This window comes from Amia ocellicauda, chromosome 9 (assembly GCF_036373705.1).
Source record: "Amia ocellicauda isolate fAmiCal2 chromosome 9, fAmiCal2.hap1, whole genome shotgun sequence".
Lineage (NCBI taxonomy): Eukaryota > Metazoa > Chordata > Actinopteri > Amiiformes > Amiidae > Amia > Amia ocellicauda.
Genome location: NC_089858.1, coordinates 6,753,678 through 6,767,873, shown reverse-complemented (window position 1 = coordinate 6,767,873; position 14,196 = coordinate 6,753,678). Strand labels below are relative to the sequence as shown.

The 14,196-nt window shown below is 40.8% G+C and overlaps 1 protein-coding gene across 1 annotated transcript in view; it reads right to left on the bottom strand.

The window, feature by feature from the left end:
* scai (suppressor of cancer cell invasion) overlaps positions 1-14,196 on the bottom strand; it is a 51,531-nt gene that overhangs the window by 19,180 nt on the left and 18,155 nt on the right. The window contains exons 4-8 of the mRNA XM_066712885.1: positions 4,052-4,147; positions 1,861-1,947; positions 1,178-1,276; positions 831-927; positions 500-598 (exon numbers count right to left, since the gene is read on the bottom strand). Coding sequence (XP_066568982.1) covers positions 500-598; positions 831-927; positions 1,178-1,276; positions 1,861-1,947; positions 4,052-4,147 — 478 coding nt within the window. The remainder of the gene's footprint in view (positions 1-499; positions 599-830; positions 928-1,177; positions 1,277-1,860; positions 1,948-4,051; positions 4,148-14,196) is intronic.

Here is a 14,196-nt window from a genome sequence, read left to right as displayed (position 1 = left end):
TCTATTCCCCTCTTGCAGTCACTTGTCATTATGCATCCCCATATGGTATTACACCCCTCCCCTGAACTCGAAGACAATCTTGTGCCGAATCAGGCTGAAGTGAAGCAGAATATAAGGAAGAGGAACCGAAGGGTCAGCCTACAGTATACAGCTCCACTGCCCCCGGCCTCACTGTCTAGCAACGACAACACAGATAAACAGTTTGATACCAAACTGAAAACATATTGTTAGGCCAACATCAGCACTGATGCTCCGGCAGCCCAGACAGAGACACTGGGATCTACCTCAGAAACGAAAGGAGTCATTGCTGAGCTCCCGATTCTTTACAACTTCACAGAGGAATGAAGGCACTGCTTGATTCTGTGCAGATTCAGTAATTAATAAACACAACGGTTGTACCGTACGCTTCTCCCATTTGAAACTGAATGAAGCTCCGCAATAAGACCTACTAGGATGTTCCTCCATTGGACAGTGTGGTGGGGTCGTCACAGGCGCTCACCTCAACAAAGGCCGCTACCTCTTGTAGCACCAGATTCCACTCCAGCTGGTCCTCCGTGTTGAAGCGATGAGTGTAGTCTTCGATCTCATCCGACAACTCCTGCACAACACACAATCACCGCCAGTGTCAGCGAGCGCTTAATGCACGAAACTCAAGTAAAGCCTTGATCTATTAGGAACGTTAATGGGTCCAATCCAGCCAAGAGTGATAATAATGATTACAGAAGTAGGAGCAATATAGGTTTGTTCTGACAACTTTGACAGGCTGCTTAAAGTTGACTGTGAACTGAGGGGAGAATGATGTGAGAATTATAACCAAGCGGACACCCTACCTTGACCAGATCTTTCACCAGATCCATCTTGTTGAGCAGCAGGCAGACCACGATGTAGCGCGCATAGTAACGCAGCTTCTTGACCACCAGTTCAGGCCTATGAAACGCACACAGAGGTGACGTAAAACAGGTGGCAGGAATCTGAAAGGAGTTCTCCACACACGGTTCCAGACATGGTCATAGATGCAAGTCCAACACGGTCAACATCCTTGTAAGTTGCAAAGAGAAATGTCTCGAAGTCATATGAACTCTCCCTTCCAATGTCATGCGATTGTTTGACTCTCCTACCAGTCATGACAATGCAGTACCAACAGTAACCAGACGTCTCCTAACACACAGTGCCTTACCTATCTTCTTTGTTGACTTGGGAGTAGTAGGACCTCTGGCGTATTGCAGAGTAGAAGGAAAAAGCTTCATTCAAGTAGCTGGTTTCAGATGTACGTAGGCTGTACGATCACAAAACACAGCAATTAAGACAAATAATTACAAATGTATGGATTTCCAATTTTAGGTGCCATCTGCAAACATTTTTAAATCTACATAAAAACACACAAATAATTCTCAGTATTATTATTATTATTTTGTAAATGTTGTAAACCAATATAAATATCTCCTTGTTTGGATATACATTGAATTCGTGCTGTGTTCCTTAGTTTTAAAAGCATAGTTTTAAAAAACATGTTAATGTTCTGTTCCGATGTATTTTATTCGGATTATCCATTCAACATTAAATTAATTAATTAAAAGCATCTCATTATTCTACTGCTTTCGTGACTGTCAATAAGAAAAGGTCATCATAAGCACTTCTTAATTCAGTCTGTAAAGATGTTACAAAGTGGGAATCGCATGAATCATATAAATTCTACCATGAACTGCCAACTGTCAGTCATTCAAAATTGTTTTTTGCCTGCAATACTGTGATAAATGAGTTAGCATCACACTCCTGCAGTTCAATGCTCCCAGAGCTCCTGGGATGTGTGGTTTTAATAACAGGACTCTTTCTGTGAATGGATTTCAAGCAGTGACTTACTAGTAGTGATAGTAGAGCTGCCCAATTTTGGAGGCCACTTCCCCAATCTGCCATCTCTTCAACCCGTATCGGTTGTCCAGCACCTGTCTGTTTAGGAACAACAAGTAGATCATCTCCTGTGCCCTTTCAGCCAGGACATTTCAAATAATAGTCTAAATAAATAAATAAAAGTCTGCCTGTTTGACTTGTCATCCAAGTTATTTCAGACTGCCACCCCCACAATGATACTGTATTATATGCATTGCTATGTAACACAAGATAACTGAAATTATAGTTGGTACTACTTGAAAAGTCCTAATAGTTTAATTGGCTTTTTTTGTGTTCCATAATTTTTCCATTGTGTTGTGTTTTGTGAGACATTTTCTGATGTTTTCTTATTTTGTTAACTAAACGTTCCAGAACAAAAGCTTCTAAAAAATACTACTCAGAAGGAAATTAAATTAGTATTAAACTGCAGTGACACAATACACTCTCTCATTCCCTCATATTCTGCTGTTTATATTGCAATGGTCAGAGACACACCCACTCCCTCTTTGTTCAATAATTGAAAGCCAAAACACAGTTCAGTAACTATCCAGGTCTAGAACATGTCAAACAATACATTTTAAACTAACTCTATTATTACAATGAAGGGCTTTTTTAAATAAGTGTCAGTATCAGAAAATGACAATAATGTATATTAAAACAAACTGCAATCGAAAAATAAGATCTTTGCTGAGAATCTGGAGAGACTCAAGTGAAGACTTCGATATCAGATACCTGGCAGTTACAATCGTGTCTGGAAATGCAGTGTGAGTAAGTCCAAAAACCGAAGACATTTCATTATGCCCACGGAGAGTGGTTTGCTAGAGGCATGAACCTTTCCACATCCATTTGATGATGTTCTTGGATCAATACACTATTGACGTGAGTGGCTGTGTAGCATCCAGCTCGTCAGAAGCTTCTCTTCCCCTCTGTGTGCACATGAGCATTTTTGCCCCTCTGTTGGACTACTGTGCATGGAAATACATGTGCCGTAAAATGGAAAAGATCCAGCATTACAACACATTAAAAAAACAAAACAGATGTTCTCCATTTCACAAAGATGTTTCTTTCAGGCGGGGGCTCAGCTTTACTCAAGGAAAATATCTAAAATGTCTTACCTTTGGGTGAGGACCAGCTCAACAGTCTATAATTAATGTGATGCTGAGACCTTGCAGTCGCACAGTTGGTTTTTACCCAGTGCGTGCAATGATTTTCACTAAGTGTCTGACGCCAGGATTATTCCAATCATGCACAGTATGCTTTCTGATTCAGCTGCGATTTAATATAACCAAAATGGCTGACAATTCAGTCTGACAATGGGGATGCCTGTGGATCATCCTTGTTTTCCTGGTTGCTGAACTGCATGCAGGGCTTTGGATGGTCTGGATTGTGGGCCTTCACTGATAGTCTGCAAAGTGCCCACTCCAATACGAAGACACAGAGCCGCAGTTCTATAATTTCTTTATCTTAGTTTCAAAGTAGCTTAAGCTCAAGTAATTATGTTATAACTTGAAACTGTACACTTGCCCGTACTTAGCGGCTGCGTTGTTGAGCGGTTCTAAATTTAGAGAGCAGGGCTCGGTCTGAATCTTTAAATGACCTTCTGTCTTCACCGCGCTGGACTAAATATATTCCACAGACTGTGAAGCCTGCCTGCACATTATTTATTCATAAATCCCCAGAAAGACTTCAGGCTCATAGATCTCTCTCTGCTTTGCTGTGGATGACGTCTTCACAGTTGTCAAAAACAAAGACACCTGCTGTTAACACTGCATAGATATTGTCTGCAGAGTTTTCTGAATCCCTCTCGAAACAAAGCATAGTAAACCAAGCATTAAAGAGAGATTGTACTTTTTACAATCCACCTACTAGGATCTTTTGATCAATGTTTGAAGTGTTCAACTCAGATTGGTGATCGATGGTCGAACAAGTTAGCTTTCACAGCAAAAATAACATCTCTTTATATTTGCCCAGTTGTCTTTGTCCACCCATTTGTACATTACACTATAAATATCCACACCTAGCTGGCATCGTCTGTTGTGCAGTAGCTCAGAATCAGCTTGATTCTGTGAATCAGTTTGTGGGTTTTGAACATCTACAGCAAGTTACGGATGAGGATTAATAAGGCCTCACTAACGACAGGACCAGGACTGTAGTGAGACGGTACCTGTGCTGCTGCTGAAACTTCCACAGTTTAGTGTAGACATCGAAGGTTCGTCCAAAGTACGACTGCCACTGCTTGTGTCCGTACTGAGGCAGATCTCTAAGACAGAGGAAACAGGAACAGGATCAACAGACAAGCCAGACGAGCACTGATTTTGAAAGCCTTTTTATTTTGTTGCTGGAACAATCAGAACAAGAAACAGCAGAAACAAAACAAGAATAGACATGGACTCAAATGAGCAGGAAGGACATTGCGTAACAGAAGACATGCACTTCTCCGTTGACACAGACAGCAGGCTCACACGGGATCTTACGCATTAGAAAGTGCAGACAGCCTCAGTTCCCATGAAGCAGCAGCATCTCGCCGATTTTGATCCATCTGAACTCTCAATTACTTAACTGGCCTAGTTGTTTCGTCAGCTGGATAAATTGAACTCCCCCCAACAGGCCTCGAACAGTTTTAAAGGTACTGTTGCCTAGAAGCAGCACATCATTTAAATCCCAAACTGTAAAAGACCTTGAAAAAATCTTTAAATATGTCCAGTTGACCGATTATATCAGATCAGCCAAGTACTGAAATATACACAGTAAATTGTTAAAAATGACACACCACAAGCATTAGGGAATAGTTAAAAAAACTGAGATCATATTTGGATTTTAGGTGGCCGTAGTTAGTGATCTCTTAGGACTGTTCTGCAAATACTGTCTAGCACACAGAGAGAGTAATCATCCCAAAATCTTACTTATGCTTTAAAACCATCAGGCCCTGCCCCACAAATGATCGAAACACAATCCTGGCGACAGCTTGGCGAGAGTGTCAGTGAGAAGAACCGTTTCTTAGCAAAGGCTTTGACCTATTGACTGGAGGAGAATGACAACATTGCTGCAAATCTCTAGCAAAGTGAGAACTGAGGCAAGATTTCTGGCTTTCTCAATGCCAGCCGCTTGGATATCTTTTGGGCGCTGAATTTGCACTTGTATTCTTTTGGGTCAGCACTCATCCCTCCACACTTCTCCTAGTAAAATCACAAGTCTAGATAAAGACGTTTGTGAATGGACTGGATTTATTAGCAGGTCACCTTTAGGCTTTTCTTGACAAGCTGCAAAATTGCAGAGAAGATGTCAGCAGTACCATTCTTTGCGGAAATGAGGCGCTACATCTGCCATGTGAGCAGAAATACAAAGGAAATCGTACCTCAATAGAGTAAAGGTAATAAGTAATAAGTGAATGACATCCAGACACAACCGGCTTGCGCCACCTTCCAGTGTTATCTGAGATTTTAGAAACGAAAGCTGCCGCACCAGCATTCATCAAGGCTGAACACTTTTCTTTTGTCACCCCTTTGATATAATCTAGCATTACCAATGACATTATGGCTGTACATTTACATCATCATCATTTGCTTTTGCTCTTGCTGCATTGCACAAGATGTCCTATATACCAAAAAGCTCACATGCTGTCTATATTTATTCATATGCTCAATCTGTGTGAATTTGAAACCCATCCTGCCAAATTAAATAAAACAAAATTCTATTCCACTCAATATTTTAAAACCTGAAAAAGAAAGATATCTATGTTAACCACATCTGAAATCCAAAACCATTAGCTTCTCCTTAACATGATGGTCTTATCTCAGAATAAGGAAATGCATTCCAACCATTTTATACCCTGAAATCTGTTATACCCTATTTTCTTCCTCTCATTGATGGAAATTCGATTTTTTTGAATTCATTTTAAACAGGAGTGTTCAGCACAAGGAGAGAAAATCTGCTGTAGGACATCAGCAAGTCTTGCTCAGGCCAAACTTGAGGACTCGACAATTTCTGGGAAGGTCAGCTCCATTTACTGGGCAGTCTTAATAATCTGCTTCTCATAGTGACATAGCACTGCTCAGTACCAATAAGCAGTCCTGGGGAAAATCGAACTGTCAAAACCATCTCTGAGAATTAAGCCAAAGAAGACACTCCAGAACGCTGGTTGTGCTGCAATAACTGCCTCATCCCTTAAAAGGCCCTTGAGTTTATAGTTATTGTAGCACAACAGCCTCCCTTCTCCAGCCTTCCTGCTAATGGCCGAACCCGACAACGCCCGTCTCAGATGTGCTGTTTCAGAACGTAAATGTGTGTTTAGGTTGTAAGGCATGCTGGATAAAATAATGGCGGATTTGAAATAGAGCTATAACTGGAAAATATATTGAAAAAGAAAATAAATAAATGATACAAAATAAAATAAGCAAATACTGCATCCTTTTCACCATGTCAAAACCCCCCGGCGTGGCTCCTCTGTGATCGTTATGCTTTCCCGACACGCAGACAGCGCTCAGGAGCAGGAGCTGGGGTTTAAACCGCCCTGCGAGCCTGGCTGTTATCAGCTGTGTTGCCATGGCTACACATCTGGGGCTTGAACAGCAGCCTGTGACCCGCAGCAAAACCACTCCAGCGGCCACATTCCCAGCATGCCACTGAGAGGAGCACCTGAGGCCAAGCCAGGCTGCGCTTCCCCAGTGCAATCATCTGATCACACAGCGAGATAGCCCAGGTCTTTATATAAACACTCACGACAAGCACCCAGGATCCAAGGTACAGCACGCGACACAGGGAACCGGTTAGGACTGGCACCGAACACGGCATTTGACAACATTTGACACACGACACAAGCGCGGGCACTCTGCTCCCAACGTTTCTATCATCCGAGCTGCCGTGCAGTACTTTCTGAAATTAAAGCTGTCATCCTCCATCCCTTCCAGCTCTCTGCCAACGCCTGATCCGTGGCTTACGCACAAGCTGTCAGGTTTCAATGAAATAAATATGGGAAGCAAAAAAAACTAAAAAAAGCAACAACAATAACAACAAAAAGAATCCTTGCTCAGACGTCACTGTGTTCAGTTCAAAAGCATTAGGGCTTACATTTTACCCATTTCCACTTTAATTTCCAATTTAAGAACAACACAGATTGCCTTTTTAGTTTTATTTTGTTATAACTCCATATTTAAAAGTGAGAATAACTTAACGGTCTACTGAAAGCCATATACGATATGATTTGATGATTTTCCCAGGTTATATAGAGTTGTGAACTTAGTTTTCTTTGCTTGTGAATAACATTATAAGATTCACCACAGCTTGCCACTGCAAAATGGGAATTACCCAAGATGGGAATTACTCAGACTGGAGTGGGTATTTATCTGTCTGCTCAACAGCACCCTCTGTGCTTAACCCGGTGTGTCTGCAGGAACCTAGCTAATGATACTAATCTGAGTTGAGCTGAAGAAGAAATTGACTAGCCTGATCCATGAAGGGTGGACTTACAATCTCATTATTCTGAATAGGAGCAGTTGTGAGAAAAACAGGCAAATCTGCAAATCTGCAACACACACACAAACAAATTGTAATATCATCTTAAGTCTGATTTATTGCTGGATGAAGACATCTCCAAGTTTGTCACTTCTGTCTTTGGTTACATATAAGCAGGTGTTTTCTTCAGAAACTGAGGAATCTAGTATTTACTTACTTACTTACTCTGTATACACACAAATATTTTATTACAGTATGTAAAAATCTTGTGAATAAATACAGACCTCATATTCCCCCAAAATGTGATTACTAAGATGCTTTTTCAAACATATAATTTAAAAACAAAAAGTGCAAAAAGCGACAAAAAATCTAAAGCAGACTGGAGTTAAACAAACTAACCCTCCGAAAAAAACTGCACCTCAGTATGTGCTGCAATAAAGCCACCAGCTCTGTCTCTTGACATTTAACTGCATAATAAAATGAAGAAAAAAAGAAAGAAAAAAAACAGAACAGAATAAATCAGCTTTACTAACTGAGATACAACTGGTCTGATTTTTTTTTTCTTCCCTTCCTCTAATTTATTGCTTCATTCTTTTTTTTGTCTGTCACTGTATATATCTTGTGGGTATTAATCCTGTCAGAGAAGATGAGAAATTAATGGTCTGTGGAATTAAATTAAATCCTGCCTGATGATTTCCCCATCTCCCAAATGACCTTGCATTTTATAGGCGGCAAGGGCGTCTAGGTGAAGGATAAATCTTATCGGGCCTCGTGCAGTCCAAGCATCTCCCTGCGGTGAAGGAAGCCATCGAAACATCATAGAGATTATTTATTTATCTCTCTATGATCGATGTAGCTGGTGCACCTCATGTCTTCGTGATTCCGTTGTTATGTTGACAAACACTGACCTCCATCGCCATAAAGACACAAATGAAAGTCCCTCGCTAGTTGGCAAAAAGCTCGTCCTTTGCTTGCGGTTTTCTGGGGAGCCAAAGGCAATAGCTCCACGTCTAGCGGCCCTGCCTTTGATTTAAAAGGTTAACTGTGTGTGATCCAACCGGCCATGCGTCTGTGCCGTCGGACCAGTTCCTTCTCCACAGCAGGCGGGGCCGGCTTGTTCACAGATTCCCCCCGTGATAAAGCACCGCCGTGTTATCATTCTGGGCAGCAGCGTGTCCTGCGGGGCAGCAAACAGATGCTCTGCACACATTGAGCTCTAGTGCAGACAGACTAATGACTAGATTTTTCTTTTGGAACCAAGATCCCTTCACTTCTATGCTTTCATATGCTCTGGACCATTTTAGTTTTCTTTTTGCAGCCGCCGTTCGTCATTTGGCAGTTTCCTGGCTTCCAAGTACCTTGAAGGTACATTGCATTGCCATAGTTTTCCAAAAGGGGGTTACAAATAAATGGATCCGAGAACGAACAAAAGTATGTGACATGATTGAAAGAGTGAAAATGTTCAAATGGCAATGGCCTGGACACATTGCAAGAAGAACAGATCAAAGACGGACAAAGGAAGCTATAAAATGGATCCCAAGTTATGAAAAAAGACCTAAAAGACAACCACATAAAATAAGTGAAAATTAAATAAGAAGCTCTGGTGGCATGAACTGGAAAAGAGATGCTGTACATTGGAACATGTGGAAACATCTTGCGGAGGCCTACATCTAGCAGTGCATCGATAAATGCTCCTGCTGCTCATACATACCTGAAGCTTCCCATCAGTGAGAGGCTTGGCATCGCACGTCACTCTGTTCGCTGAAGTTTGGCGTGTGCTTGCTGAGAGCGTGACTCATGCAGCAATAGCAGATAGCAGACATTATTTCAAATTAGTTTCTGAAACTGTCAAACAGCGCGACAAGAAAAGCTTCTTTATACAGCTCCTGCTCTTCAAATGGCTCCTTTCATTTAGCTTTCAGATTGCTGACATGAAATGAAGCCATTGATGCTGCCGTGGATTTGGTGGTTTAATGAAGAACACTGACTGCCGAGCCTGGGTTTAAGAAATTTGCTGCGCTATAGTGAGTGCTGTCATTTGTGCGAGACAGCCACAGTCCTGACGCGTAGTGCATTCATAGTGCGTGACATCGGCACTCTCAGGGTTACACGCGATTCAAGCTTACCTTCTTCTTTTTTTTTTTTTTTTTTTCCCAAAGTTTGTCTTTTAACATAAATTCTTAGTCGTAGTTTTACTTTTTTGGCAGAGCCAAGTGTGTGTAAAATAATGAAATAAATAAGAACAATGAAAGTAAACTATGGAATGGGTGGAGAATGATATACCAAATATATAAGAGAACATTTTCTTGTTTAATGCTTTTGACGGCGACTCCTCACTTGGTTTGAATAGTGACAATATTCATTTACATCATGCCATAAATGACTGCTGCATTCAAACATCCTTAATTGACTTCTCGGCAAGCCTCTGCTCAGTTCTCAGAGCTCTCCATCGTATTAGCTCCACGGATCAAAGCATATATTAAATATATAAGATTTACAGTTTTCTGTGGTTCGTTTTTAATGTTTCAAGATCTCCTCAGTAAGCCTTCGAGATCCACAGTTTGGAGAACACTGCACTATAGTAGAGTCTTATGAGGGTTATGAAAGGAACAGCTGCACAGCTCACTGAGACCACACTCCCGTTGTCTGCTGGACGTATCCCACCAGCGATCTTCACAATGGCCGATAACCCCAGCACTGGATAAATCATCCCCTTTGCTTGATTACGGAAATTGTTTTCTTGAACCAGATCCCTAGATCACAGGAATTGAACAGTATTTGTCATTTGCAGTTTCTCATTTTATTCTTTATTTAAAATTACAAATTTCATCTTCAAATTCCAATTTCTAATTTAGCAAGACAGCAGAGTATTTGTCATCTCCAGGGCAATCCAGGATAATCTGAGATGTCATCTGTGCATTAGGGTTCTCTCAATCCTAAGGAAGAAACAAAACACAATAAACCCAAAATTACCCCCCTCCCCCCAAACCTGGAGGAAATGTGAAAGCTTTCGATCTACTGAAAAAGCAACCGCAGAAATGTGATGATTATTAATGAATAAATAAATGAAGGTGGGTGTCAGCTAGCCTTCCCCTCAGCTTTTTCCTCCTCCGCACATGACTGAGCCACAGTTGGCCGCTGGTCGGACTCCCATTCCTGCGCAAGGAAACGAGTGAAGGATGGACCCTCTGTATTCAGCCCAACACCCGGCCTTCTGGTTTCCATTAGTGCTTTTTTTTTTTTTTTAAGGAGCAAGAAACCCATTTTGTTCTTGATTTTACTAAGTGGTTTGAAGCATCATTTCCCTTACAGAGCCTAGGAGAGTGCCAAAAAAAGAAAAGGCAAAAAAAAGTTGGGCGGGAGGCAGGAATGAAACGGTCAGAAATGTGCGGCTGCAGTTTTACTTCTTAAATATTTCATGAACCGTGAGGGCCTGAGAGAGAATGGAGAGGGAATGTCAGTTTAAAATAGACGTCTATTTTTATACTCAAAGCTAGGACGAGCTCGTCAGAAACTGCTCCAGCGATACTAGCTTCTTAATTTAGGCCTTGTTTATTTATTATTCTGTCGTATTAAACGTGCAAATCTTGTTTACCCCACGGTGTGCCTACCCTTTTTGGTATTGTGCAACTCAACATTTCACTTCTGGAACCCAAGAATGTCACCTAAAACAGAAAAGTGCACCCCCTGAAACTCAGGGCTCAGACGAACCCCTTTATTTTGACAATTTCATCGTCATAAACCAGAGGCACATAAATCAAGCTTCCTCCATTGCCCGTTTGCTTGTAACAGTGTGCGTGTTAAAGAGTAAAGCCACCATAACACCATAATTGCAGGTCGAGCCATTGACTGACCTTAATATAGTTATTATCCATGCCACTTGGAGTTCAGCCTAATTTACCTTAATGTAGCCTTTATCTTTGATAGTTATTCACCGGCTGGGATCAGACTGCCCTGTTCTAAGCAAAGGCTCAAATGCAGACGGTTCAGAATTGATTTCAGATGTTTTCTCTGCTTCTTTTAAAAGTCCCAGCCCTCGATTTCATCTCTGCATGAGAGTGGAGAGACTGAAGCTCTATGTGTTTTCCACTCTCCCCTTGAAGTGCTTTAACCTAATGGACTGAAACGGCACCACTCTGTTCGCCCAACATCAGCACGGCCACTGAGCCCAACCTCCCTTGTACCTCCCATCTGATTGTTACCCAAACCCAGGCTGAGGTTTCGCTGCTAAAATGAAGTTAGGGATAAGCAGTCTCACACTATCACTCCTAATCTGGTAATGCAATACTCCTATATGGGCAGGACGAGGAGAAGAAGGGATTGACGGGAAGGAAATAAAGCAAACTCCACTGTGTCCAAACTGAAAACCAGATTACCGGGGAAGTCTATTTAAAATTCAGTACGAGTGATCCCCCCGCCGCCAAATAATATAATCTTTCTCCAATAAAAAAAAAAAGATTGTGCCATAGCTGCAGTAATCATTTACAGCCGGACTCGGATACAGCTCTGTGCAGCAGTGTAAAAATGTAATCCTGCACTGTTGTTGTTGTAGCACTAGCCAGGGAAAGATTATTGACTGCACACACTTGCTTTTTTTTTTTTATTGACAGCCTCTCTGAAGAAAATTAATGAGTAAATACTGCAGGGTTGAGGTGTTTTTTTCACCAAAGTGATTTTCTTGATAATCAACTCAAATGTAATCAAGCTTTCCAACATGTGAACAATTCCTCCAACATGCTCAAGTCTAAAAGTATTTTCTCATTGTAGACAGTGCGATGGTGAGGGTCTCCAACAGTACGGTCAGCTCCGGAGACACGCACAATTGTGTGTTGTGATCACATACAGAACGACAGAGACAATTCCTAAACCAAGACTGGAAATGGCTAGTCAAAGATCCACGCAAGAAATTGGGTTACATGCATAAAGGGCTAAATGGAGAATTGCCATCACTAGAAGGATACCTTTTATAGTGGCCTGCTAATGCTTTAAGAGGATGTGATGAAGAGATGTATTATGGGATCGATTGCAATGTCTCCAATCTTTCCTCCAATTCCTAATTGTGTGTTTCTCCTGGCTTGTGACCATTTTCTCGTGTTGTTTTCCAGTCCGGGTGCAACAGGGTGACTCTCTGGATGGACTCAGAGGCTCAAGCCACGTAGATTTGTCGATCTCCCCCCCCGTCTTGTGGAGTGAATGATGCTCACCACTGGCACTCCTATTTATATCCATGGACCTAATGATGTGTAACGCCAGGTGACCCATCATAATTCACCAAAAGCTCCACTGCAGAGAAAGAAATCAGACGGGGAGCAGATTCTGGAGAGCTGGAATGCGACTTAAATAGGAGACGCTTATATGAGAGGCAGCAGAAATACCTGTCCCTAAATTGCACAATTTAATTTTTTTTAATAATAACCAAAAAAGTGATGGATGGATGATTTAATCTGAGGGAAAAAAAATTCACTGTGACATGACAAGATTAATTTACAACCACACATTATGTCTTTTTTTTAACAGTGAGTTTCAGAGGCAGACTGTGCTGTTACTATCATGCCCACACTGGCAGCATCTTGCGGTGTAAATTATGAACAATGATATGCTAATTGATAAACTGTGACTAGACAATGTGACTTTGCTAATCTGTACCTACTGCTCAAGCAGGTCATTAGTAGATATTAGTGCCATGTTTGAAAAATGCCTGAAGACTCCCACAAATCCAAGGTCTCAGTTCCTTCTAAATCTGTTTTCCTGATTATGTCTTTGTGTCTTAAAATGATTAATTGGAATCATTATTATAGTTTAAGGTTAGTTAGTGACATGTATACATCTCAGTACAAACAATATGGTGGATACTGTAGCTAGCAAGTGTTATGGATGGTAAATAACCTCTAGTATTATTTGAGAGATTCATCAATAAACAATAAATTATGCTGGAAATACTGTATAGGGATGTTATTTTTATTTGCTTTTACAGATGAATTCAAAAGGGATTTGTTTTAAAGAATTATGCCAGGAGTCAAATGGTTTTGTGTAACAGCAGTTTTGGGTTAAACTTTCCAAATTCCCAAATATTTGCTTAATTAATTTAGCTCAAAATCCATCATAAATGTCTAGGGTCTGTTTCATTAGGGTTTTGATGTGTCCATGTGGTATTTTATTGTGAACTCTGAATGCCTTGGATATTTTGATTGCGCAGGAAGCAAACATGCCAAATTTTCAGAACTCAGAACAGATGAAGATTTACGGAAAACATGTTGTGGATTTTAAGGAATTATTTTTGTCTGTTATTCAGAAATATCGTATGTCACACTAGTTAGGCATTTTATGTGGTTTCAGTTTAGAAAATGAAATTCACTGTTTTCCAAAAAAGAACAGCGCAGTAATGGAGATGTATGATTAGTTTATTTACTCATTTATTCATTTCTGAATCTATTTTTTTAAAGGAATGTCCTAACTGATTGTTGGAAGGCATTACCACCAACACTAATAACATTGAGAAATGACTACGGTTAGAATATGGTTATTGATTAATGTTTCATGAAGTGTTTTGGACAACTATAAAGTGACTGATACCTTTAGGTACAGAATTCATTCAGACTGTATTGTAATAAAGACATAAAAGACAAAGATCTTTGCAGCTTACACCATCAATTGGATTTTCTACCATTTTTACCAACGAAACCTGTTGCCAGTGCTAAACAGACATGTTCCCAGATGTTCTCAGTCACACTACTGATACTAAACGCACCATATGTGATGAACAGCCCGCTCGTAGAGAGTGAACTAACAGAGGAAAAAAGCCTACATCCGAGAAGCAGCTCTCTCAGCGATCATGTCATTTCCTACAGAAACCACTAC